The 27,194-nt window shown below is 49.7% G+C and overlaps 2 protein-coding genes across 3 annotated transcripts in view; both read right to left on the bottom strand.

The window, feature by feature from the left end:
• Window positions 1–504, bottom strand: part of Iqca1l (IQ motif containing with AAA domain 1 like) — a 14,060-nt gene extending 13,556 nt beyond the window's left edge. The window contains exon 1 of the mRNA XM_013027217.1: window positions 208–504. Coding sequence (XP_012882671.1) covers window positions 208–504 — 297 coding nt within the window. The remainder of the gene's footprint in view (window positions 1–207) is intronic.
• A 9,776-nt stretch (window positions 505–10,280) lies between these two features.
• On the bottom strand, window positions 10,281–23,918 carry Abcf2 (ATP-binding cassette, sub-family F (GCN20), member 2). 2 transcript variants are annotated; one of them, XM_013027246.1, is made up of 15 exons: window positions 23,703–23,918; window positions 22,842–23,040; window positions 20,705–20,917; window positions 20,095–20,277; window positions 19,845–20,016; window positions 16,660–16,755; window positions 15,865–15,967; window positions 13,818–13,913; window positions 13,562–13,681; window positions 13,388–13,477; window positions 12,977–13,087; window positions 12,524–12,586; window positions 12,230–12,358; window positions 11,550–11,753; window positions 10,281–10,939 (listed from the first exon to the last, which is right to left on the bottom strand). In XM_013027246.1, exons 2-15 carry the CDS (start codon window positions 22,996–22,998, stop codon window positions 10,802–10,804), a joined length of 1,875 nt encoding a protein of 624 aa, XP_012882700.1. In that variant the 5' UTR covers window positions 22,999–23,040; window positions 23,703–23,918; the 3' UTR covers window positions 10,281–10,801. The 2 variants fall into 2 exon arrangements, with proteins under 2 accessions (XP_012882700.1, XP_012882701.1); XM_013027247.1 differs by lacking the exon at window positions 23,703–23,918 and adding an exon at window positions 23,613–23,631 and having other exon boundaries at window positions 10,289–10,939.
• Between the last annotated feature and the right edge of the window lie 3,276 nt (window positions 23,919–27,194).

Genomic DNA, 27,194 nt, shown 5'->3' with positions numbered 1-27,194 from the left:
CGGGAGGCGTGGCCAGCGCAGCCCCTTGGCCTCGGGAGGCGTGGCCAGCGCAGCCCCTTGGCCTCGGGAGGCGTGGCCAGCGCAGCCCCTTGGCCGTAGGAGGAGCGGCCAGCGCGACCACGTGACCTCAGGAGGCGTGGCCAGTGTGGCCCCATCCCTCTCCCTCCCCCTTCCGGGAGAGAGGCGGAGGCTGCTGCGCCTGCGCACCGGGGTCATCTTGAGATCCTTCAGCGCGCGGTCCAGCCAGTGGGTCTCGCTGAGGTCCACCTGTACCATCTCCTCCTTGAGCTCCAGCACGCGGCCCGCCACGCCGTCCAGCAGGCGCCGGACCAGCCGGCGCTTCTGAGGCTGCACCATCTGGTCGTAGATCAGGTCGAACCGGCGCAGGAGCCCCAGGTAGTACAGGTAGAGCATGGCCAGCCTGTACTGGAAGGAAGAGCGCTCCCGGCTGGGCGTGCGTTCCAGCATCGGCCCTTCTTGATTCAACAGTTCTTGCAGGGTCATGTGGGAGGCCTCCCAGAGGCGTTGGTAAGCTCTGGGGAGAGAGCGGTTACATACTGTGCTCTGAGCCTTGGAGAAGGGGCCGTGGGGAGGCGGGAGAATTGTGCATTTAGGGCTTCGGAAGAAGTTGGGCTTGAGTAGGACCCAGTGGGGTATGAAAGCATAAGGCCAGTGGTTATGTCTCAAGCCAGTAATCCTGTCTCCTCAGGAGGCTGACATCTGAGGATCACAGTTCAAAGCTAGCAGGGATGAAAGTCGGTGAGACTTATCTCCAATTAGTCACCCAAAAGGCAGACGTAGAGCTGTGGTTCAAGTGGTAGAATGCCAGTGTTGAGTGAAGAAGCTAAGGGACAGTGCCTAGGCCCTGAGTTCAAGCCCCAGTACTAGCACACACACAAAGTATAAGATTGGGGTTGGTCCCTGATGAATTAATTGGTTTAGGAGCAAGAAGAATGCATTTGGCCTTTTAGGATTTCAAAAATAGATGGCTTGGGGCTCCGGTAGAGAATAGACCTTTTGTGCCAGCCACCAGGGCCAGTGGCTCACACCTATAATCTTAGCGATTTAGGAGGCCGGGATCCAAGGGTTATGGTTTGATGCCAGCCTAGGCAAGAAAGTCCATGAGACTCCAGTGAACTACCAAAAAGCCTTAAGTGGGGGGTAGAGCACTGGCCTTGAGTGAAAAAAGCAAAGGGAGAGCTGGGAAGGTGGCTCAGTGGTAGAGTGCTTGTCTCACATGCATGAGGCCCTGGGTTCGATTCCTCAGCGCCACATAAACAGAAAAAGCCAGAGGTGGTGCTGTGGCTCAAGTGGTAGAGTGCTAGCCTTGAGCTGAAGAGCTAAGGGATAGTGCCCAGGCCCAGAGTTCAGGCCCCATGACCAACTAAATAAGTAAAAAGCTGAGAGATAACACCCAAGGTTCTGAGTTCAAGCCCCAGTACCTACACAAGTCAAAAACAATTTAAAAAAGAGGAAGAGGCCCTTTGGAGTGGAGGTGCGAGTGAGACCCTGGGTGCAGCCACACATGCGGTGCTGTAGCGATCTGGGGTGATAATGGGGACAGGATGAACGTAAGCGGCTAGGGCCTCAGCAGGGCTGGCCAGCCCACCACACTCACCCTTCAGACATGGTGCCTGCTTGCTACACCACCACTCCTCAGCCAGGCTCTGGAACTGAGAACTGAGTTTTCCCCTCAAAGCCAGAGGCAGAACAGCTTGGCTTTGAGAGTTCCGATCCATTGTTCTGTTAAGGCCGAGGGGAGGGGCTAAGAATGCGGGGTGGGGATGCTCCTCTGGATAGCTCACAGAAGGGTGTGACAGCAAAGGGTAGGCAGGAGGCACAGCTGTGAGAATCAAATGCAATTGTAGTCTCTACTTGAAGGCACCTGTTCACTGTGAAATTCTGGATAAATACTTGTCTTAAAGACCCTGCTCCAACGAAAACTTCTCTTTCAGAAGAAACTTTCTTTAGCTCAGATGTGACCTTCCAGTATTTTATTTTTGTGCCAGTGCTGGAGTTTGAACTCAGGGCCTGAGTGCTGTCTCTGAGCTTTCTAGTTCAAGGCTAGCTAGCACTCTATCACTTAAGCCATAGCTCCATTCCAGTCTTTTTGGTGGTTAAATGGAGATAAGAGTCTCATAGATTTTCCTGCACAGGCTGGCTTTGAACTGCAATCCTCAGATCCTCCTGAGTAGCTAGGATCACAGGCATGAGACTGTGATAGTTTTTTTTTTGGGGGGGGTCCGGTCGTGGGGCCTGAACTCTGGGCCTGGGCACTGTCCCTCAGCTCTTCAGCTGAAGGCTAGCGCTCTACCACTTGAGCCACAGTGTCACTTTTGGCTTTTTTCTTTTTGCTTATGTGGTGCTGAGGAATCGAACCCAGGGCCTCATGCATGCAAGGCAAGTGCTCTACCACTGAGCCACCTTCCCAGCCCCGATAGTTTTTTTAAGATAAAGTTTTGCTGATGTTGCTCAGGCTGCCTGCTGAGTAGCAAGTTTCCAGGTGCACACCACCATCAGCTCCATGGCCTTTTTAAAAAATTTTTTCCTTTGGGTTCCGGTCGTGGGCCTGAACTCTGGGCCTGGGTACTGTCCCTCAGCTCTTCAGTTCAAGGCTAGTGCTCTACCACTTGAGCCACAGTGTCACTTTTGGCTTTTTTCTTTTTGCTTATGTGGTGCTGAGGAATCGAACCCAGGGCCTCAGGCATGCAAGGCAAGTGCTCTACCACTGAGCCACCTTCCCAGCCCCCATGGCCTTTTATTTAATGCAACTTGCCTTTATTCTTTCTTGTGTGTGTGCAAGGGAGGGGGGGGATTTGCCTTGTTCTCATAACCCAGTGTTGCTCGCATGGCTCATTGACCTCCTGTCCTCTTCTCCAGGACCTTTTCTTGGAAATCCTCATCCCAGAACATTATTTGGGAACATCTTCATCTAAATATAAATCATTCTTTTCAGCCACAATAGGTAGCAGTACGGCCTTTTGACCTAAACGTCTTCACAAGTTCTCTGTGACTGTCTGCTGCAGTCGCCTGGCCCCCCAGTTCACTTAGGTGACTGTACTTAAACTGGATGCCTCCTTCCATGCCCTGTGTATCTCCAACTCAGCTCTGTGTTATTTGGTGTTCCTCTTCAGTGATGATTAGAATCTGATCACGAGGTTTCTTTTTTCCTTTCGTGTGCTTGATCTTCCCTAACACTGAGCATTATTGGAAATGTCTTCAGGTATTGTGGTGTCAAGAAGGAATAAGGGCACCAATTGGAAAGGAACTTGGCAAACTTGCGTTCTGCTAATAAGAAAGCAAGTATGCAAGTGTGCTGGGAAGACAGTCCACCCAGGGTTTATCCCCAACCCATTACTACCTTTTGTTCTGATTGGCCAGAATGTAGGATTACAATCTTGCATGACTGTTGATTTGAAAAGGTTTAAAATTTAATCTGGGCAATCAACTCAAACTAGGACACCTGGCCAAAACTTGTCAGAAAAACTTACTTAGCCCGGGCTCTACCACTTGAGCCCCACATGCCTCCAGCCCCTAGAAAAACAGCGCTTACAACAGGATGTAGCATAACTAAAAGGTGTCTTATAAGATGCCAGGTTCCCTTAAAAATGGCAGCGCTTATGTCAGGCAACCACTTTGACAGAAAAAGGTTTTAACTCCTGCAGGATAGAAGCACTGTACCATTGAGCCCCAGCTCCTGCTTTTACTGTCACATATGACTGCCCTGGGAGGCCTGCGTGGATGGGAAGAAAAAGTGCTGGATTTGAGACCAGAAGCTCTGAAATCTGAATTTCCTTTGTTTCTCGTATCAGTCAGCACGGCCACGCTCCTTCATGAGTATCAGCTGAGTTCACGTGGTTCACAGTAAAGATCATGTTGGAAAGGCTCATGTTGGAAAGTGTAGCCAGGCATGGGTGGCTCACACCTGTACTCCAGCTATTTAGGAGACTGAGATCTGAGGATTGAGATTTGAAGCCAGCTCAGGCAGACAAATCTGAGAGACTCTAATCTCTAGTTTACCAGCAACCTGGTGGTGTTGCTCAAGTGGTAGGACACCACCCGTGAGTAAAAAAAGTCAACCAAGAGTGTGAGGCCATGAGTTCAAGTTCCAGTACTAGAATCAAAATTTTTAAAAGTGTGTGGAAAAGCCAGGCTGGTGGCTCACACCTGACCACTCAGGAGGCTGAGATCTGAGGATTATGGTTCACAGCCAGCCCAGGCAGGCTGTGAACCTATAAGGCTCTCATCTTCAATAAACTACTCAGAAAAGCTAGAAGTTGTACAGCAGCTCAAGTGGTAGAGTGCTAGCCTTGAGCCAAAGAAGTTCTGAGACAGCGCCCAGGCCCTAGGTTCAAGCCCAAGGGGATTAGCCGTTGCTGGTGGCTCTTACTTGCCTAGCTATTTAGGAGGCTGAGAACTGAGGATCACAGTTTGAAGCCAGTGTGGACAGGAAAGTTTGACTCTCTTCTCCATTAACTCCCAAGAAACTGGAAGTGGAGCTATGGCTCAGTGGTATAGAGTGGAAAAGTGAGGTGAGCGCACACTGCAGAGTCGGGCTCACTGGCAGCCATTGACGGCAGCCTCACTGTGGCTGGTGGGGGCCATCTTTGCCTCAGCGTTTTGGACTTCTGGATGGATATAGATAAGAAAAAGGCGAGGAGGAGGAGAGAAGAGAGGCAGCAGCAAGAGGAGGAATTCTCATACTTGAATATGAAAATTAGCAGAGAATCTTGACAAAAGTGTAGATTCCACTCCAGAGCTGAGCTGAGCTGAGCTCCATCCAGCCTGTGTCCCTGCCACTCTCCAGGTGTTGTAGATGTTGCAGCAAGGGTGAAGGAAAGGGGCAGAGCCCCTGGGTGGGGCCTCCTGGGTCTGGGTGTCTGGATCACTTTCAGAGTCATAGGACCCAAATGTGGCTCATTAATTCTCAGTTCGCAGAATCTCATTGTGAGGCTGAGATCTGAGCGAATATCTTCCAAGTATGACATGGGCTGGATACCAGCCATCAGCGAAGCTGTGGGCCTCAAGCCAAGTCTAGCCAATCATAAAGGGAAGGATTTTAGATTTGCACAGGTGCCCTCCCCGCCCTCCCCTCTCTCCTGAATGAGTGGGCCTCAGGGTAAGGAAGAGAGAGAGCAGAGGCTGAGAAAGCGTGGTCAAATGGCTGTGGGAAAGTGGGGCACTGGTGGCTCACGCCTGTAATCATAGTCTCTGAGGGAGCTGAGATCTGAGGATCGAGGTTCAAAGCCAGCCTGGGCAGGAAAGTCTATGAGACTCTTTTCACCAATTAACCACAAAAAGCAAGAAGTGGAGCTGTAGCTCTGTGGTAGAGTGCTAGCCTTGAGCACAAAAGCTCAGGGACAGTGCCCCAGGCCCTAAGTTCAAGCCCCAGGACCACCATACACACACAGTCCATGACAGATGGGTGGACACTGCACATATGGTTTTCTGTGTTTGAAATTTTTCAAAGAAAAATTCAGAACCTCACAACAGTCCCACTGATTCATTTTTGTTGGTGGTGGTGGGGCTTGAACTCTGGGCCTGGGCGCTGTCCCGCAGCTCTTCAGCTCAAGGCAAGCGCTCTACCGCTTGAGAATAGTGCCACTTCCGGTTTTCTGGTGGTTTATTGGAAAGAAGAGCCTCAGGGACTTTCCTGCCCGGGCTGGCTTTGAACCACAATCCTCACATCTCAGCCTCCTGAGTAGCTAGGACTACAGGTGTGAGCCACCGGCTCCTGGCTTCCACTGGTTATTTCTAAAACTAAAGGGGAAGAAAATATTAGGAGGAATTAAAAAGATAAAAATGATATCCTAATGCTCTCAGCAGGTTATTTAGACATGGATCTAGTCAGGCACCGGCGGCTCACACCTGTAATCCTAGCTACTCAGGAGGCTGCGATCTGAGGACTGTGGTTCAAAGCCAGCCTGGGCAGGAAAGTTTCATCTCCAATAAACCACCAGAAAACTGGAAGTGGCGCTGTGGCTCAAGTGACAGCGCACTTGGCTTGAGCTGAAGAGCTCAGGGATAGCGCCCAGGCCGAGTTCAAGCCCCACAACCAACCAAAAAAAAAAAGGTTCTAATGCTGTTTCCTCCATTGACCAGACCTCCATCTTCTCCCAGCACAGCCTGTCTTGCTGGGCTACACAAGATGGATGGCAGATGGGTTCACACCCCCAGAGCCTGAGAGTAGCACAGCCGAAGGATTTCCAGGCCCAGAAGGGGAAACAGCTGGAATCGATGCCTTTCTCTGGTCCCAGCACGGCCTGCTTCCGCTCACTGCCACGTGGAACAGCTGTGCGTTGCAAAGCCCCGTCACCTGTTGCTCACGAGCTCTGCCCAGATGGCAGGTTAAAAACTACGCTGCCTCTGGCAGCCTCAGAACCTGGACACTTGTCCTAGACCACACCCTGGCTTCACACGCGCATTTCACACCAGCACACCTGTGGGAACAGGCCGCTTTAAGTCTGGCAAGCCCCGTGTCACATGACTGGTACACTGTCGTGACGGCCTTGGGCCTCTAACAGTATACTGGGTAAGGAAGACCTGCCGCTAGCAGCACTGACTTGCAGGGCATTTTCAAGAAACGAGAACCATGTGTGTGTGTGCGGGGGGCGGGGGGGAGCGGTGGTAAACCAAACTCCAAATACCTGTGTCTAATGATGAAAGGCTCGTCCGGGCTCAGGGTCTGGATTAGAAACTCCTCTGCGCCCACCAGCATAAACAAAAGCAAGTTCTGTTTCTCCATATGACATTCTCAGTCAGCTACCACAGTCTGCTTCAGCACTTTGGAGAAATACACTGCGTAAGGGGCTGGGAAGGTGGCTCAGTGGTAGAGTGCTTGCCTAGCATGCATGAAGCCCTGGGTTTGATTCCTCAGTACTGCATACACAGAAAAATCTAGAAGTGGTGCTATGGCTCAAATGCTAGAGCGCTAGCCTTGAGCACAGAGAGGCCCCAGGACAGTGCCCTGGCCTTAGTTCAAACCCCAGGACCAGCAGAACAAATACCACTGGGCAGGTCTCTGACTCGGGGTGCGGGTTAGTGGTCCAGGCCTCTGCCTCGTCATCACAAGGCCCCGAGTTCACCCCCTCCTATGACGACAAATAAAAACAGGACTTTTTGCACTTTGAGCTTTTTGCCTCGAGCTCTATCCTGTGCCCCTGGACCGCAGCTGCTGCCCCTTCTCCACACACAGCCCCCTGAGCCCCCTGGCACCATGGAGCAGCTTCGATGGCCAGCCACCACAGCCAGGCGTGGCTGTAAGCGCCCGATGTGGGGAGTTGAGAGCTGGGCCTCAACCCAACTAGAACCTGGGCCAGATCCATCTCAGGACCAGGGTGCCCTGTCCTGATGTCCCCCACCCACCCTCCCCAGGTGAATGCACACACATGTGGAAATGCACTCAATCCAGGCCAGTCCACCTCCCCAAAGCAAACACCCTTGAGCTTGGCTATGGAGTGGGTTAGAGACGAGGCCGGTACGGAGACTGGAGGGCTAGAGCAGTCACACAGTCAGTGGGAACGCAAAGCTGGCCTTGGAGGAGGGGTTGTGATTTAATCACGAAGCATGGGGACAAGAGAGCGAAAAGCAAAGAATCTGGAGCAGAGGATGGAGACCAGCTTAGCTGGGATGGGAGACAGCAGACAGGCCCTAGGCTGTGGAGTGGACATGGAGGGGTGGAGGCGGCTCTGTGAGGGCAGATGAGGTGGGGCTCCGGGTGGAAGGTAGCTGCAAAGAAAAAGGCCATTCTAGGGGCTGGGAAGGTGGCTCAGTGGTAGAGTGCTTGCCTTGCATGCATGAGGCCCTGGGTTCGATTCCTCAGCACCACATAAGCAAAGAGAAAAAAGCCGGAAGTGGCGCTGTGGCTCAAGTGGTAGAGCGTTAGCCTTGAGCAGAAGAGCTGAGGGACAGCGCCCAGGCCCAGAGTTCAGGCTCCACGACCGGACCCAAACCACAAAAAAAAAAAAAAAAAGAAAAAGGCCATTCTGAAATGGAGAAAGTGATCTCAGCACCTGCAGGTGCAGACGTTTTGGGCATGAGGGCTGATTACACACGCCTGGAGCAGCGGAGTATGGGACAGGGTGATGTCCTCAGGCAGGGCCCACCCTGTCCCCCTCCAACTACTAAGGTTTGCTTCCAGAGGCTGTGAGGGCAGCTGAGACTCCGAGACACGGCACCACTGTACTATGTTTAGAGTACATAATTTGTGAATCTTCTAGGCATTCTTAAAATGGGCAAGATTTTTGACAAACAGGCTGAACAGACTATACAACTATAAAGATGTCATAGACTAAAGACTCCAACATGGAGTTCTTGAAGACAACTCAAAGGATAGGCAGCAGCCAGTCTTCAAATGCCATCCTCCCTGGAACCAGGCACCTCTAGCAGCACAGTGGAGCAGAGGACACCCCTGCCCCACTGGACACTTAAGTCCCTCGCCTAGGGAAGCTCTTGCACTTCCAAAGCCCTATTCACTGCTCAGAGCAACCCTCCCTCCTTTTCAGTACTTCTGGGTATACTATCTAAATCAGCTTGGCTCCTGATTTATGTCTTTTATGTGTTGCTGAATCTCCCACTTGACTATACGCCTGCTAGGGGTTTAAGGCACCATCTTAGATGTGCTGTCATATGTCCTGTACGTGGTGGCTGCTGCCGCTCTGGAGGCGAAGGGCTGAGTGCACCAGGTTAAGGCTAGCCATGGGCGTGCCTAACACACACAGGCTCCAAGTTCGCAGGCTGTGAAACACTCAGGACTACAAGTAAGCTAGACAGCTGACAAAACCAGGTAAAACAGAACTCCCTGTATCACACACAACAGTAGATGCAGATTCTGACATGTCTGTCCCCACTCTCCACCATACAGAACAGGTCCAGGACTTTGAGATTGTCTTTTTTTTTTTTTTTCAGTCATGGGGCTTGAACTCTGGGGCTAGGCGCTGTCCCTCAGCTCTTCAGCTCAAGGAGAATGCTCTACCACTTGAGCCACAGCACCACTTCTGGTTTTCTGGGTGATATATTGGAGATAAAGAGTCTCACCAACTTTTTTGTACCCGGGCTGGCTTTCAACTGGGATCCTCAGATCTCAGCCTCCTGAGCAGCTAGGATCACAGGCGTGAGCCACTGGCACCCGGCTTGAGATTCTGTATTCTTTTTTTTTGGGGGGGGGGTCCGGTTGTGGGGCCTGAACTCTGGGCCTGGGCGCCTGAACTCTGGGCCTGGGCACTGTCCCTCAGCTCTTCAGCTCAAGGCTAGCGCTCTACCACTTGAGCCACAGTGCCACTTTCAGCTTTTTTCATTTTGCTTATGTGGTGCTGAGGAATCAAACCCAGGGCCTCAGGCATGCAAGGCAAGCACTCTTCCACTGAGCCACCTTCCCAGCTGAGATTCTGTATTTTTAACAAGTGTTCCAAGTATGGTAGCTGGAGTCAGCCTGTATAAAACATGCTCAAGGGCAATGCTTCCCAAGTCAGCCTCTACATCCATGTCAATCTCATCATCAGGAATTGTTAGAAATGTTGATTCTTAGCCAGGTGCTGGTTGGCTTATATCTCTACTCCTAGCTACTCTGGAGGCTGAGATCAGGGAATCTTGGCTGGAAGCTAGCCTGGGCACAGAAGTCCATGAGACATCTCCAATCGACCAGCAAAAAGCTAGAAGTGATGATATGGCAAGAGGTAGGGTACCAGTCTTGAGCAAAAAAGCTGAGGCCCTGAGTTTAAGCTCTAGTATCAGCACACCAAAAATGGGAGGCAAGGAAGGAAGGAGGAGAGGGAGGAAAGGAGAGAAAAAAAGAAGAAATGTTAAGTCAGAGGGTACAGAATCGGAGGGAAAAGGGTGAAAAGTGTAGCAGTGGAACATACTGGCAGTATCAGACACTGATATAAAGTGAACTATGCAACTCGTGGGCAGAGATGGGAGAGGGGGAATGAGAGCGAACGAGGAACAGATGACACTATGTGAAAAGGAAATGTACTGATTTCCGGATGTATATAAAGATAACCCTTCTAAAATATTAATAAATTGGAATAAGAAAAAAGAAATGTTGACTCTTGGCTGTACCTAGACCTACAGAACCAGAAACTCTAGTGAGGCCCTGTGAGGTGACCTGAAGGCCTCCAGCTGACCATTCCCCCCTCGATACTTCATGGTAAAGTCTGTGAGCCACAGGCCTAATAGGCACCATCCAAAGCAGCAGAGAAGGAGCCATTCTTCAAGTCGTCAGCCCTACATCAGGCCCCGCGGAGGAGGGAAGACGGCCCCAGACACCTGGGAAGGAAAGGAGGGGACATGGCTTCCTCTTTCTTTATTGGATGCTTTGTAGATGTCACGCAGGTCTAAAAGTTACACTGTTAAAATAACTATTAAAAAACTGACCAGAACTAGTAAGGCTCTGGCTCAGAGCTCCAAGTTGGAAGCATAAAGGAATGGGGTGGTGGGCTGGGAACATTCCTCCAACATCACCAAGACCCAGAAAATGAGGCTCTTAAACTCCTCCACAGGCCAAATCCAGAGCCGTGGGCTGGGCTAACCCAGCACCTCTGCTGCAAGCTTCTCAGGGCAGAGTAACCAGCAAGGAGCCAAGGGAAAAGCCAGCTGAGTCCAGACTGGATAGATGGAATTGGAAGGAGGATGGGAGGCAACGGGCGCTGTCTGGCCGTCGGTAAGGTAACAGAGTGCAGCAGAGGCAGGCTGAGGCGGGAAGAGGCTGGGGACGGTAGTGCAGCAGCGTGGGAGTGTGGCCCCGGGGTCCTGTCCTGAGCGATGGTCAGGTGGCACTCCTGACCCAAGCCTAGCTGAGGGCTCATACGTTGTGGGTCCTCTTGGTGAGCTGGGGCTCCTCATCAATCAGCTTAGACTTGAGGTGCTCCTTGTAGGCCAGGATGTCTCCAGGCCATTTGGTGATTGTCTGCTTCTCACAGACCCAAATTTCCTGTGCGACCTGAAAAGCAGATCCTAGTCTGAAACTGACTCCTCTCGCTCCCGCCCTCTCCTCACCCATCTAACAGCCCTCCAGACCCCCCCATTCTAGAGGATGAGATGGAAGCCGCCGCCACCTCACCCCGAACCACGTCCGCATCACTCTCACTTCCTCTACGCTCTCTGCAATAGCCGGTGCGGGGCAGCACACAGCAGGCCCCGGAGCTGTCCTTGTCGGGACCTGTTGCACCTCCTCTACTGTCAGGTCCCTAGCGGGCCAGATCTGTCCGAAGACTTCACTGTTCACATGCTTTTTCTATCCCATTTCTCCAAAGCTGCAGAAATGGTCAGCCAGCCTTTTTCTTCAATGTTGGTGGCAGCCCTCTTCCTAATCCAAGCCCTTCTTACTAGAACCCTGAAGAATTTTAGAGCAGGAGCAAAGGCCTAACCCTCTGCTCCATGTGGGCCAAGACCATCAAGTAAGCAAACATCCTCCCAAGCAGCCTTGAGGGCTGGCCCTCACCGTACCACGTGGGCCTGAGCCACTTTGTATTCAACCAGCATCCATTTAAGCACCCCCCCCCTCAAGCCACCCACTTTGGGCTGTGCCTCGGGCCACCGCTGGGGCTCACCTGCTGAATGAGTCTGAAGTCATGGCTGACGAGCATCATGCCACCCTCAAACTCATTGATGGCGTCTGCCAGAGCGTCGATGGTCTCGATGTCCAGGTGATTGGTGGGTTCGTCCAGGAAGAGCATGTGAGGGTTCTGCCAGGCCAGCCAGGCCAGACAGACCCGGCACTTCTGCCCGTCAGACAGGTTCCGAATTGGGCTTACCTGTGAGGACCACAACCCACAAGATGTGCTATCACCCAGCAGGCAGCGGGACTCCGCCCTCCCTACTCCCTGGCACCTCTATGATTATGTCTGCGCTTTTACGACAAGGTCTGAGAGCCCCAAGATCACACGTGGAGAAGGTGGCCCAGTGTTTGTCCTGGAGGCCTGACAGCGAACAACCTGCCAGAGCACGTCTCGCCTCCCATTCTCCTGGCACTGAAGTCCCAAAGAACTGAGCCACTCCGTGACGCCTCACTTCCAGGAACTTGCTTCCTAGATTACAAGTGCCTCACCCTCAGGCACTCTGACAAAGGGGAGCTCAGAGAGTAGTGCTGTATCTTTATCCGCAGCCTCACAGTGACACACCTGTCACAACAATCTAGGGGAAATGTGGTGAGCACGCTCAGGGATTAGAATCAGCATCCGGCGTTAGCAGAGCCAGGGCCTCCCAGCTCTCCTCACCCTCCTCTGCCAACCTGCTGCTTCCCAGTCAGGCCATATCGCCCAATGATCTTCCTCATCTCCTCCTTCTCCTTGATCTCTGGGTAGCACTTCATCATGTACTCCAAAGGTGAGAGATCCAAGTCCAGCTGCTCCTGCAAATGCTACAGGAAACAGGGCCACCAGGTGTGAGGCTACCTGTGGGACAGCGCTCCGCCTCCACCCAGGCACTTCTCAGGACCTAAGCAGTAAGCCGGCATGCCTGAAGGGCCAGGCCAGTTACAACCCCTTCTCCCACCCTGACCCCAGCCTTGACCCCAGGCCCGTACCTGATGGTAACGCCCTATCTTGACATGGGAGTGCTTCCGGATCATCCCATCTGTGGGCAGCAGCTAGGAAGAAGAGAGCCATAAGCAGACGTAGGAAGATAAGCACACACACAAATGCTTCACGCTGAGCGGGGCTCATAGAACTTTCTAAACAGAACCCACCGCACCAGCTCAAATCATCCTTCAAAATACTCAGGAAGACATACAAAAAGGTGAAGAAACACTATATCATTGACTAATCACAAAATATCTACCATTTTTAGGCGCACCATACTGGATAACGAAGGGCTGAAATAGAAAAGTGCTGAGACACGCATGCAGCCCCCCCCCTCCCCCGGCCATCCCCCCTAAGGCGCCGGGCCTCCACAGCAGTGAGCTCCCCACCCGCCCTGCTCAACTTCCATCATGGCGCCTGCTTCTATACAAGTGGCCACATTTCCCCTAGCACTGTACCTCTCCAGTTAGCAGCTTCAAAAGAGTGGACTTCCCTGCTCCGTTGGGCCCCACGAGGGCCACGCGTGTGTCGAGGTCGATACCAAATTCTAGATTATTGTAGATGCAAGGCTGAGGTAGGTAAGAGAGAGGCAAACACAGGTGAGCAGCTGGGTCTGTCTGCCTGGCAGACCAGCATCATGGAGTCCCAGTCCTCAGGGGAGCAGAGGGAGACCCCAACTCACTGCCTCCACCCACCAATCCAGAAGAGAGAGCCTCCTTCAGGGAGGAGCCCCTTGGATGAGGCTCCAGCTGCCCATGAGGAAAACCACAGCCCTTCCCCAACGGGTCAGCAGGCACATCAAGGACGGGAGAGGGTCGCACAGGGCCCTCAGCCACCATGGGCATGCAGAGCTGCCCTGCTCCACTTACCCCATCTTTTGTATACTTGAAGCTCACATTCTGCACCATAATAACAGGGGGTGGGATCTTGCCACACGGTGGGAAATAAAATGACAGCGTCTGGGAAGAGCAGCAGCAGCGTCAGCCTGGTGCTGTCCTTGCCCCACAGCTGCAGCCACACAGGCCCACCCCACCCCACCTCACCTTGTCACTCACGACCCTCTCTGTCAGTCCTGATGCCATCATTTTCTGCAGTGTCTTCTCTTTGCTCTGGGCCTGCCGGGCCAACTTGGCGGATCCATGACCAAATCTAGCAATATAGTTCTGAAAGGGACCAGAAGGGGCTGCGAGTGTGTGTGGGCTCAACAACTCCTGTAAGATGCTGGGTGAAGAAGGACGACTAGCCTTCTTTCTGGCTTCTCCCAGTGCCCCCGACTCCTTGGCTCTACCATCTCCCTACCTTCATATGTGCAATCTGGTCTTGCTCCCAGTGAAACCTCTTCATCTGGTTCTCCTCCAGCTCCAGCCGTGTCTTCACATACTGATCATAATTACCCTGCAGGGAAATATACCAGGCAGGGTGGGTAGCTTTAACCTGGTCTCAGTCCTGGGTTCTCATTCAGAGTTTAGGGGGATGAGGTATGACAGTGATTTGGCTATCAGTCTGTACAGTAAGAAATGTATTAAAGAAGCACACTCTAACCTCAAATGTGAAGTCTCTACTGAGTCTAGCCAAGCCAGACTTGGTTAGTCAGAAAGACACCTAGTGAGGGGAGCATCATACTACCATCACCCCAGAAGCTGATGGACCACAAGGACCAGAAGAGCTATCCCCACAAGAGGAAACACATCTATCAGATTTAGGACTCAACACAACCTGAACAATTGGACATGGTTGATTCCTATACCGGAGCAAAATACCCTTTAAAAATGTGCCTACTCCAAGAAATGGGAGAGAGGGGCTGGGAAGGTGGCTCAGTGGTGGAGTGCTTGTCTTACATGCATGAGGCCCTGAGTTCGATTCCTCAGCACCACATAAGCAGAAAAAGCCGGAAGTGGGGCTGACGCTCAAGTGGTAGAGCGCTAGCCTTCAGCTGAAGAGCTGAGGGACAGCACCCAGGCCCAGCTTTCAGGCCCCATGACCAACAACAACAACAAAAAAAGAAATGGGAGAGAAAAGAAAACTGTAACTAACCTCTCTGTATGTATCACCTTTATGAGAACTAAAAAATACATTTTAAGGGCCTAATAAATCGAGTGCTAGAGGCTCACACCTGAAACCCTAGCTACTTAGGAGGCCTGAGACCTGAAAGACAGAGGTTTGGAGTCAGCTCTGGCAGAGAAGTCTAGAAGACTGACTCCAATTAACTTGCAAAATACTAGAGTTGGAGGCATGGCTCAAGGAACAGGGCACCAAAATGAACAAGAAAGCTGAGCAAGAGCGGGAGATCCCGAGTTTAACCTCAGTATTGGCACACACACAAAAGGATTTAACACCATCATTTCTGCAGTTTCGTCTTCTAGAGGCATGGCTCTGTGGTAGACTACCTGCTGAGCAAGGCCCTGACCACCAAAAAAAAGTTTTAGATACTATCTTGATATCCACAATGAAATACATTTGGAAAGCCAGGTCCAAGATGTGCTAAATTTAAAACGTAATCCATAGAATGATTATTCTTTCTTCTTTTACTTTTTTTTCTTTTGGTACTGGGGTTTGAATTCAGGGCCCAAGTGCTTGCTCCATCACTAAAGCCAAACTTCCATTCCCAGAATACAGTAATTCCTAAGATTACAACTATACTTAATAAAGCATCTATGTATACATGAAATTTTCTACAAATGTTTACAGGTATGCAGAATTCTGAAAGGCTATTAAGAAATGATTACTTTCTTGGTGTGTCTGATTATGAATGAAAAGGATTTTTTTTTTGAGACAAAGTCTCTACCTATCTCCCTAGCGCTGGGGAGCGCTACACAGTGTGTTCCACTGTACCCAGCTTTTTCATTTTTGTTGTTTTTCCAACTACTAAAAAAAAAGCAAGTCACACTAGGGGAGGTTCTGAGACCCTAACCCCATCCTCCTGTACTCAGAGAAGTAGAGTCAGACTTTTGGGTACCCAGACTCTCAAGACAGAGTGAAGGAGCCACATGATCAGCGGGTGGGGGCGGGGGCGGGGCCTTCCCTGACAAGGAGGCAGCAAACATACACCACATGCCAGGGCTGCCAACCACGGCTGGCTGTCGTCTGAAAGCCTGCAAGTGCAGGTGTTAGGCCTAGAGTAAGTCAAGGCAGAGCTTCTCGTCCCTATTTTTTTTTTTCTTTTCTTTTTTTTTTCCAGGGCTGAGGACCGAACCCAGGGCCTTGCGCGTGCCGGGCCGGCACCCTTCCACTGGGCTAAACCCCCAGCCCCTCATCCCTATTTTTTATAGCCATAGAGATAAAAGACCTCTGAGTTATTTTTAAGGAGACTTTCAGAGGACTGATAAGCATAGGCCCACCCACTCACCGTATAATACTTGAGTTTCTTGTTGTGCATATGGATGATATTGGTGCAGACACCATTCAAGAAATCCTGAGAGTGCGACACGAGGACCAGGATACGCTTAAAACTGCGAAGCCAAACAACCAATCAGAACAGCACTGGAGATGGTGAATCAGGGGAACTGAGGCAGATCCCTCACCCTCCTTGCACCTCAGTGCAACTGCCAGCTGCTGGTGAGCACCTAGGCCGCACCACAGTCTAGCTGTAAGGGGCTTCTGGTGCCTTTCAGAGCCCATTAGTCTTCTGTCACACAATGGGGAGGAAGATGGTGGTGAAGGGTATCTAGAACTCCGGGTGAGGAGAGCCGGGACAGATGCAATATAAACACAAGTATGTTCTTTTTGGAAGAGATACTAAAAATTACTGTACCACTAAAAGCTTTTTTAAAAAGCTTGACACCACCATTATTCAGATCTGTAGCCATAAAGCAAGCATGAATGTATGGCTATTCTTTTCCTTTGCCACAGCCTCAGGATCTTAAGCAGATGATCCTCTTTACAGGACACTCGTAGATCAACTAAGAATGTTTTCTAGAGTAAATATGGTGTATCTTAAATAAAGGAAAAACGGTTGTTTTTCAAGGCTCACATAGTTCAGACAAAACACAATCAGACAATAAGGCCAGCTCGGGTGTCCTGCCTGGCCTGACCCAGATCAGTTTTCTCACTGCTTTACTATCTGTGCAGTTCTGGACGCTGTATTCGCTGCCCACTCCCACTGCTTCAGGCACGCCAACCCATCACCACCCTGCCCCCTTACGTCTTTAGTTCTTCTTCCAACCACACACAAGCATCTAGGTCCAAGTGGTTGGTGGGTTCATCCAGGAGCAGCATGAACGGCCGGATGAAGAGGGCTCTGAAGGACAGAAGAGGAGACAGGTATCTTGGTATCAGGAGTGCGACATGGAAGGAGTCAAGCTTGGCTCCACTCCTGAAATCAGTCTGGGTTTTATACCTCAGAGGAAAGGGGGAGAAATCAGAGTTCAAAGATGAGAAAAAAAAAAATGAAGAAAGCAGGGCTTAGAAGCATAGGAATGTAGTCTGCAGATAAGACTGAGAAGTGAATCTTTTATTTTGATACTGTGGTTGATGAACACCAAGAAGACAAAAAAAAAAAAAAAAGATTACAGAGGAAACTAAGTTGCTAAAAGCAAAAGTTTTATGATTAGACCAATCTGAAAAAGCCGCCTCCTCTAGCAAGGGGGCTGAATAATGTTCTTCTCTTAAAACTGGGGAAGGGCTGGGAATGTGGCTCAGAGATAGAGCCTAGCATGCACGAAGTCCTGGGTTCCATTCCTCAGTACCATATACACAGAAAAAGCCAGAAGTGGCGCTATGGCTCAAGTGGTAGAGTGCTAGCCTTGAGTAAAAGCAGCTCAGGACAGTGCCCAGGCCTTGAGTTCAAGCCCCAGAACTCGCAAAAGAAACAAGCAAACAAAACAACAACAACAACAAAAAAATCTGGTGAAGCTCGGGTTTCCAATCCCGCAGTCACCACTCTTGGGGAACATCTTAGATCTCCAGACATCAAATTCCAGCGTTCTTCCTGCATCCTGCTGAAGGAGAGACTGAAGCTCCCAGGTGAGTCTGAGCATCTGATTGCTCTTAGCCAGGGAACCACTACTCTCCTGTTCTAAGGCCTGTACAGGCAACCCTTTAGCGGAGTGGGGCTGTACCACCAACTCATTCAGAGAACAGTGGGATAAGTAATGATCTATTTAGCCAGGGGATGGTGGGAAATTGAGACCTGAGGATCAAGGTTTGAAGCCAGCCCAGGCTGTATAGATAGTCTATAGTCTGTAAGACTTTATCTCTAATTAATAAGCAAAATGCAGATTGGAGGTGTGGCTCAAGTGGTAGAGTATTAGCCATGAAGAAAATAGCCAAGAGTACAAGGCTCTGTTTTCAAACCCCAGTACCATCAATACTAATCTATTTAGTGCTCTGGTTGAATATGTGGGAGAGAACTCCCAGTATGAAGTGTTAAGAGGGCATAAACAGAATCTGACTATGGTATTTGGAGGTGGAGCTTTAGGATTTGGTAAGGTTTCCAGGATAGAGATCCATGAGTGGATTCTGGTAGCTTTGAGAAGAGGGAAGGAGCTAGCTAGTCATGAGCGTTCGTGCCTGTAATCCTAGTACTAGAGAATGAGGCCAGCCTGAGCTACACAGCAAGACTCTGCCTCAAAAAAATGCAAACAAGCAGGGCAAACAAGCAGGTTCATGCCTATAATACTAGCTACTCAGGACGCTGAGATCTGAGGATCTCCGTTCAAAGCCAGCCCGGGCAGAAAAGTCCATGAGACTCTTATCTCCAATAAACCACTAGAAAACCAGAAATGGCCCTCTGGCTCAAGTGGTAGAGCACTCGCCTTGAGCTGAAGAGGGCAGTGACAGCGCCCAAGCCCAGAGTTCAAGCCCCACGACTGACCAAAAAGAAAAAAAAAAAAAGTAAAGAAATGTAAACAAGCCAGGCACCAATGGCTCATACATGTAATCCCAGCTACTTAGAGGAGGCTGAGATCTCAGGATTGTGGTTCAAAGCCAGCCTAGGCAGGAACGTCCATGAGATTCTTACCTCCAACTAACCACCAGAAAACTGAAGTGGTGCTGTGGCTCAAGTGGTACAGCTCTTACCTTGAGCTGAAGAGCTCAGGGACAGCACCCAGGCCCAGAGTTCAAGCCCCACGACCAACAACAAAAAAGTAAACATATAAATAAGAACAAAATCAGAGGGGATGCAGATACTCCGTCTCTTGCTACATGTCCTGCCTCAGAACTTAACAGTTAGGCAGTTACTACCAGATGTGGTAGCCTTGAACCTCCAAAACCATAAGCAAAATGAACATCTTTTCCGTATAAAATATGCAGCCTCAGGCACTTCATTATATAATAGAAACCAAAGTGATATAACTAGGCACTCTAGGGGGATGAAGGTGTCGTTGATCTGCAAACTCACTTTGACCCAAGCTTCCAGAGAGTAAGAATAGACATTACAACAGATAACTAAGTTTCATCTTCAAGATACAGTTTCCCAAATGTAGCAGCAGTACTCACTAGTCACTATGTTGAAAATGAACTATATACAACTTGTAGGTGGGGATGGGTGGGAAAAACTGGAAGAGAACAGGGAAGAGGTAACATTGTACAAAAGGAACTTTTTAGCTGACTTATGTAACTGTAACCCTTCCGTATGTCACTTTTACAGTAACAAAAAAAAAAATTTTTTTTTAAGATAGTTTCCCTAACTTTGCCTGAGTTGACCCTGGTCCCTGCCTCAGCCTCTCAAGCAATCAGGATCACAGGCATGTATCTAGCTAACATTTTATCTTCACATACTTACAGACCCATGTATACACATCAGTACTGGAGTTTGAGCTTAGTAAGAAAGTGCTCTATCATTTGAGCCATGCCTCGAGCCATATTTTTACAGCAAGAATTAGAAGGACTGGGGTTGGGAGTGTGGCTTAGTGGTAGAGTGCTTGTCTACCATGAAGCCTTGGGTTTGATTCCTTAGTAACCACATAAACAGAAAAAGCCAGAAGTAGTGCTGTGGCTCAAGTTGTAGAGTGCTAGCCTTGAGCACAGAGAGGTTCAGGGACAGTGCCCAGGCCCTGAGTTCAAGCCCCAGGATTGGCAAAAAATACAAAACAAAAGGCTGGAGCACACAAAAGCTTGGAAGGGAATCAGGAGGAAAGAAAGAAAAACTGACCTCAACCGTTTTACCTGGGTGGGGCTGCTTCAAAGATTCCTAAACCTTGTGCTGAGCAGTCATTCTGGAACACGGCAACTAGCAGCTCACTCTATAGCCTAATAAACTCTCTCCACACCACTGACGTCTGTCTCATTTGATACTTAGTGAGAGCTGACAGTTTCACTGGAATAAGCGTTCACAAGGAGAAGTGGGGAACCTCAAGGGAGTGGAGGAAGAAGGGAGGGACTCACCTGGCTAAGGCAACCCTCATCCTCCAGCCCCCACTGAAGTCTTTTAGCTTCTTGCGCTGCATAGCAGGTGTGAAACCAAGTCCATGCAAAATCCGTGAGGCCCTCATCTCTGCCTTGTCAGCATCCAGCTCCTCCAGGCGCTCGTATAGTTCCATGAGCTTCTCACATTCCGCTGTAGGCACCACATGGCCATCAGGCTCTGAGACTTTCCCAGGACAAAGCCCACCCCACCCTGGGTCTGGAGTCCTACCGTCCTCGTGAGCCAGCCGCTCAGCCTCCCTCTCCAGCATGGCACGCTCTGTGTCCACTTCCATCACACACTGCAAGGGGGTCTTGTCACTAGGGGGCATCTCACGGGTCAGGTGGTAAATGTCGATGTGCTCAGGGATGGGCACTTCACGCTTCCCGATTGCAGACAGCAGCATGGACTTCCCTGACAGAAGAGGGCAGAGCGAAGCATGGACTTTCCCAACAAGAGAGATGGCATTCAGCCATTTCCCCACTCTTCCTCTCCTCCCCTTCCTCACTGTTCTTTGAGTATCTTCCATCTTCTCATTCATTCGGATCCTGTTAGTCTCCATTCTTGGGATACCTTTTCAGCTTAATGTTCATTAATGACAAACAGCTTTCCCATACCTCTGCCCCAATCCCCCACCAAATCTTCCTGAACCTACTGCAATAAGCCACTCAGCTCACATACCACATACTGCTCTGTTGCTAATTCCTTTTTCTTTGGGCTTATCTGGTTTGCCACCCATAGGGTAAAGTCCTTGCTTTATGCACTGCTAGAAATACTGATGGGCACAACACATATGCCAAGAAGAAGAAAAGCCTCCTACTTTAGCTTTTAAAGAACTCACCGATTCCATTTAAGCCAATGAGGCCGTAACGACGGCCAGAATTTAGTTCCAGTTTGGTGTCACTGAGCAGCTCCTGACCATGGAAGGTGAGTGAGAGGTTGATGATGTGGACGTCGGTACTATTGGGATGAGAGGCCAGGACGCCAGTGACAGCTCGAGCAGCAGCTTTCTTCAGCTCAAAGTCTTCTAGCTCCTTGGTCAGCAAATCCACTTCTGGGGACAGAAATGCAAGTAGGGATGGGGACAGTAAGACAATTCAGCTCTTGCACAAGGGGGCAGATCCCAAAAGACTGGGCTCAAGTCAGGCTGAGCATCCAGAGGTTTCAGGAGCTCACAGAGCATACAGACACAGATGTCCTACATCTGCTCCCTTGGACAACCTCACTTTGTAGCCTTATCTTTTGAATGTAGCATGATGTCCTTATCCCTAGTGTCCTTGTTCACTCCCCTTGTTCTTTTTTTTTTTTTGGTGCTAGTACTGGGGTTGAACACAGGGCCTGGGCTAGTACTTGGGTGGAAAAGGTAAAGGCTATTAAGTATTTGTTGGTGTTTAACTGGCGGTAAGTTGTTTTCCTCCCATCTGGCTGCAAACGCCAATCCTCAGATCTCAGGTGCCTGAATAGCTCAGATTCCAGGTGAGAGCCGCTGTGGCTGGCCTCACTCTGATCATTAACTTCCCATCCTTCACTATTCTGTCCAAGAAGAAAACTTTTCCATGGCCTGTCTGACTTACTACATCATATTTCCTTAGAATTAGAGACTATCATACTATTCAACTCATCAATATATACATACACACATTTGCATTGCTGGGGTTTGCTTGTCGGGCAGGCTCTTTATCACTTGAACTACGTTGGCAAATGTGGTTGCTCAAACACCATCATATTAGAATTTAGTATGTGAAAGGACAGATATGAATTTAGTATGTGAAAGGACAGAAATGTAGTCATTATGAAAGGGACAATGAAAGTGGGGGGCTGGGGGCTCACGCCAACTAGGTTACACAGGAGGCTGAGATCTGGGGATGGCAGTTTGACGCCAGCCCAGGTGGTAAAGCCCATGAAACTCTTATCTCCAATTAGTCAGCAAAAAAAGCCAGAAGTGGAGGTTTGGTAGAATGTCAGACTCTAAAAGCAGAGACCCTAAGTTCAAATTTCGGTACCAGCACAAACGGGTGGGCGTGGGGGGGGGGACAATGAATAGTGCAAATGGACCACAGGATGGTAGAGGAAGCTTTTAAGAGGCAGAGAAGAGACTGGGATTAGAGTAAGAAGGGACTGAGAAAGTCTTCATCACATTACCATGCTTTACCACCTAGACAGCAAGTCACCCGACAGCAGACAGTATTTATAATACCTCAGTATAGCCTACCATGTCTAGTACTGAGAAGCAGTCAACAAATATATGCCAAAATAGAAACAACAGAACTCCAGGTGTTTCCCAGGAAGCCCTATAGAACTTCGTAAGTCAATGTTAGCGAAGTCACTACACCTGTGGGGAGCAGGGTGCTATGTGGGAAGAGCCTGGCATACTTGTGCAACCATGTTTAGGAATACTGAGAAATGAGAAGAGAGCGGACTCCTTTTCATAGTCCAATGGACAGCAAGGCAGTGCAATTCCTATCTTTGTGCTCACTTGTGCTGCCTCCTTGGATCAGTAATTCCAACTGTGTGTGTATGGTTACTTATACACATGTACGTATCTGTGTGTGTTTATATTTATTTAGTGTTGGGGTTTGAACTCAGAGCCTGAGCACTGGCTCTTGCTTTCTCACTCAAGGATGGTATTCTACCACTAAAACCACATCTCCCTTTCTGGCTTTTTGCTAATAATTGGAGGTAAGACTTTGCTGCCCAAGTTGTCTTTGAACCATGGCCCTCAGAAGTGAGCTTCCTGAGTAGCTAGGAAAAAGGGGAGACCCACTTGCAACCAGCTTTTTTAATTTTTTTGCCATGTAATACAGGCTGACTTCAAACCTGTGATCTTCCTGCTTCTGACTCCCAGTACTGGGATTATAGCACTCACCACCATGCAAGCTGTATGTATTTCTCACTGATCCAACATCTAGATTCTGACTTTGCCTGAAGCACACATTTAGTCTTAGCAACCAAACCAGGAAGGCACCCCTGGTCACCACCTGTGGTGTCTCTGCCATTGGCCTCATTCTTCTCTTCTGCCACCTGTGGTTCTGTAACGGCATCTCCGTTTTCTTCATGCCCCTTTTTGGGCCGTTGTCGAGCTTTGGCAGCTTCCTTCTTTTTAGCTGCCTTCTTCTTGGCCAGGTCGGAGGGCATGGTGTTGAACCACAGGGGTAGGTTACTGTTCCTGCAGGCAGTCTGAAGGAGGGCAAAAGAGATAACGCCAATATCCTTCATTTACTTACTGGAAGGAATACCCTATCCATCCCTTTCTGGAATTTTCCAGGGCGCTTTTGATGGCCCGCCCTGCCCAAGTCTCAGCTCTGCCAACTTCGCCAGGGTTTTCTCTTGCCGGTTCGGACTCTCAGCCGATCTTTTGGTCTTAACCTCGTCCCTCCCGCCCCACCCCCGCATGCCCCGTCCACCGCTTCCCAGAAACTGCCTCACTCCGGGATCGCGCGGCTCTCAGGGCCTCCACTTCGGGTCCCGTTTCTGTCCCGCTCTCCGGTTTCCCCACAATTTGGCACTCCGCACTCCAGCCAGCAGCTTCACTTTCCGGGTTTCCTCCTCCGGTTGGCCGGGCCTTCTCTCTCCCTACCCCCTCTCCCCCCCGTCATCGCCCAACTGTCGGGGCCAGCTGGTTCCCGGGGCGCCCTCGTCCTCCCTCGGCCAGTCCCCTCAAAGTCTCCGCACTCAGCCCCCCAGCCGCCTCCCCCACGCCCCGCGCGTCAGCTTCTCCCCCAGGCCTTTTCACCTCCCTCGCAGCCCACCTCATCCCGTCCGGGTCCTCCCTTCCTCTTCCCCGGCCGCCCCTCGCGGGTGGGCGCCCTCCTGCCCCAGCGACCCTTTCCCCAACTCACAGGGCCGCGCCGCTCGGCCTCTGTCGCAACAGAGCTGCTCCAGGAGCTCCTCCGCGTGCGGCCGGCTCATCGACCAATCACGGCGTCAGGGGGTTGTCGGCGCGCCGCCGCGAGGCATTTTGGGAAATGTAGTCCTTGAGTTGTGGCAACGAAGGGAAGAATCCACCTTGAGAACTACTACGTATCCCAGGGTCTTCGTAGGAGCCTCGTGACGCCATCAGAAGGCGCGAAGCTCCGATTAAGAGTTGGAGTGAAGAGTCCGAGAGTCCTTCTCCCGCAGGCGGGCTTCAGACGCTAGGAACTGCAATTCCCGGCTTGCTCCTAGGAAGAGCGGGCTGGGTGTTCCAGGCTTTACCCCGCCTCTCAGAGACCAATGGAGCTATGAGGAAACGACGAGTTGAAGGTCGGCCTAAGTAGTTTAGTCAGCAAGGATTGCAACTACAGTTCCCAGCCCGCCCCACGCGGGAACGGGTCAGAACAATGGGGCGGAGGAGGTCAGGGCCGAGGGCTGAGGGTGAGGTGCTGGGCCCAGGGGAACCCCAAAAACAGACGGGCACAGATGATCCCAACAGAATCTCTCTGTGGGGAAAGGTGTCTTCGTTTGGTGAAACCGAAACTTTAAAGTCGGACCCGTTGTTAGCCAAACTTAGGAGGTGCCAACGTTGTCCCTGTCCTTTGGCAGCAGAATCCTTGGGCTTCCACCAGAGTTTGGTGAAATCACCTCAAATAAAAAGACCCCTGCTGGCTGGGAAGGTGGCTTAGTGGTAGAGTGCTTGCCTAGCATGCATGAAGCCCTGGGTTCCATTCCTCAGTACCACATACACAGAAAAAGCCAGAAGTGGCACTGTGGCTCGGGTGGTAGAGTGTTATCCTCGAGCAAAAGCTCAGCGATAGTGCCCAGGCCCGATGACATTGCACTGACTTTATGATTGTTACTTCTGCAGGTTTCTGGCTGCTGGAGAAACCTTTATACTCCGTTGGTGTATAAACTAGTGCAGCCTATGAAAATCAGTGTGGAGAGCCCTAAAAATAACTACATTGTATCCAACTATAGTATTCCAGTGTATCTCTCCAAAGGAATCAAAGTCAACATGAAAGAGCTACTCGTCCATATTTATCAAAGCAATAGTCCCATAAGTTGTATAGTATAGTTGGATACTATGTAGTTCTACTTTTAGGACCCTTCACATGGATTTCCGTGGGCTGCATTAGTTTATATTCCCACCACAATTAGAGACATGAGAGGGAGGGGAAAAAAGCTGTTGCTTCTTCTGAGAACAGTCTTCAAAAGTAGCAGCTTGGCCAGGCCGGTGGCTCACACCTGTAATCCTCGCTACTCAGGAGGCTGAGATCTGAGGATGGCAGTTCAAAGCCAGCCCAGGCAGAAAAGTCCATGAGACTCTTATCTCCAAGTAACCACTAGAAAACCGGAAGTGGTGCTGTGGCTCAAGTGGTAGAACTCTAGCCTTGAGCTGTAGAGCTCAGGGACAGCACCCAGGCCAGATTTTTCTGACTAGATTTTTGGGAATAAGAGTCTTATGGGAGGGTGTTGGTGGTTCTCACCTGTACTCCTAGCAACTCAAGAAGCTGAGATCTAAGGATCCCAGTTGGAAGCTACCCCAGCAGAAAAGTCCCCTTGGGACTATTTATCTCCAATAAACTGCTCAAAAACCAGAAGTGGTGCTGTGGCTCAAGTGGTAGAGGGGTAGACTTGAGCATAAAGAGGCTCAGGGACTAGCCAGGATATGGAAACAACCCAGAACCCACCACAGATGAATGGATCCAAAAACTGTGGCATCTATACACAATGGAATACTATGCAGCCATTAGAAATGACAAAATAATGGCATTTTCAGGGAAATGGATGGAGCTAGAAGAAATCATGTTCAGCGAGGTAAGCCAAGAGCAAAGAGACAAACCGTACATGGTCTCCCTGATAAGTGGATGTTAAATCCAAAATGTTAGGTGATACGACAAAATTAGCAGGACTTAAGAAACAAAGGACTTCCACTCATCTGGTTGAATCACTACTAAATAACCCCACGCTGCTGATCACATGTATGGTATATATGTGCACACCAGAGGGGAACCAGGAAAACACAGAACTAGAGAGAATCAGGGAAAAACATACAACAGTGGGACCCATCAGCTGCACTGGACATTGACCAAAATGAACTAAGCGACTCAATGGCAGCAATGGGAGGAAAAGAATAAGTGGGAAAGAGGGAACAGCTGACGCTATGCAAAACAAAAGAAATGTACACATCACCCAATGTGGAAGAAATAACTGTATCGCAAAGCTCATAGATCTCATAAATGTTATAGACCATGATAGACAATTTGCTCCAGGAAAGTTAGAATGTGTTTGTGACTTTAACTGAGCATCACTGTCCCACAGTACTGTGAAATTTGGGGAATTATGTAACCACTTAATCACAATAAAATTTTTTTTTTAAAAAAAGAGGCTCAGGGACAGCACCCAGCCCCAAAATCGACCCAAAAAAAAGGAAAGAAAGAAAGAAAAAAAAAAGAGTCGGACTTTTCTGCCCAGGTTGTCTTGGAACTGTGATCCTCAGATCTCAGCCTTCTGAGTAGTTAGCATTACAGACATGGGCCACTTTAATTTGATGCTCCAGTTGCACTTATACTTCAGAGATAAACCATGAGATTCCATACATGGATCATTAATTTTCCTGAAATGCCCTCCAGCAATTAAGAACCTACTGTATGACAGGATCAGATAGAGCTGCAATGGTAATAAATGGCTCCCTAGCCTCAGGAAGCTCGTAAATGAAGAAGGAATACTTTTAGTGTATATTAATTATACAAAATAATGGGATACACCGGGATATTTTCACACACATAATGTGCCTGATTCCCTTTTTCCCAAATAGTTGTGCTCCATCTTTCTTTGGCAGTATTACAGTTTGAACTCTGGGTTTCCTGCTTGGTAGGCAGGTGCTCTACCACTGAGCCACACCTCCAGCCTTTAATTTTTACTTTCTTGGGTTTTTTTTGTTTAAATATGGATTCCATATATGAGAGAAAATATATTTGTCTTTATGAGTCTAGTTTATTTCACTTAACATCTGCAGTACATTTATTTTTATGTAAACAATAAACTCATTCTTCCTTATGGCTGTACCCCACTGTAATTTACACACCACATTTTGTTTATCCGTTCATCAGTTGAAGGACACCTAGGCTGACTCCATAGTTTGGCTACTGTGAATAGTGGAACTATAAACATAAGTGTTCAGGAGTCTTTCTATTGTATGTTGACTTATTTTTGGATATGTGATACATGTACAGAAGTAGTATAACATACACACACATATGAAATACTTCTTTGTGCTTGAATACAACTCCACTGTGTATTTACTACATTTTCTTTTTTTTTTTTTTTGTCGGTCGTAGGGCTTGAACTCTGGGCCTGGGCGCTGTCCCCTCAGCTCTTCAGCTCAAGGCGAGCGCTCTACCACTTGAGCTACA

Source organism: Dipodomys ordii, unplaced genomic scaffold (assembly GCF_000151885.1).
Source record: "Dipodomys ordii isolate 6190 unplaced genomic scaffold, Dord_2.0 Scaffold101, whole genome shotgun sequence".
Lineage (NCBI taxonomy): Eukaryota > Metazoa > Chordata > Mammalia > Rodentia > Heteromyidae > Dipodomys > Dipodomys ordii.
This window is presented reverse-complemented; position numbering and strand designations above follow the sequence as displayed.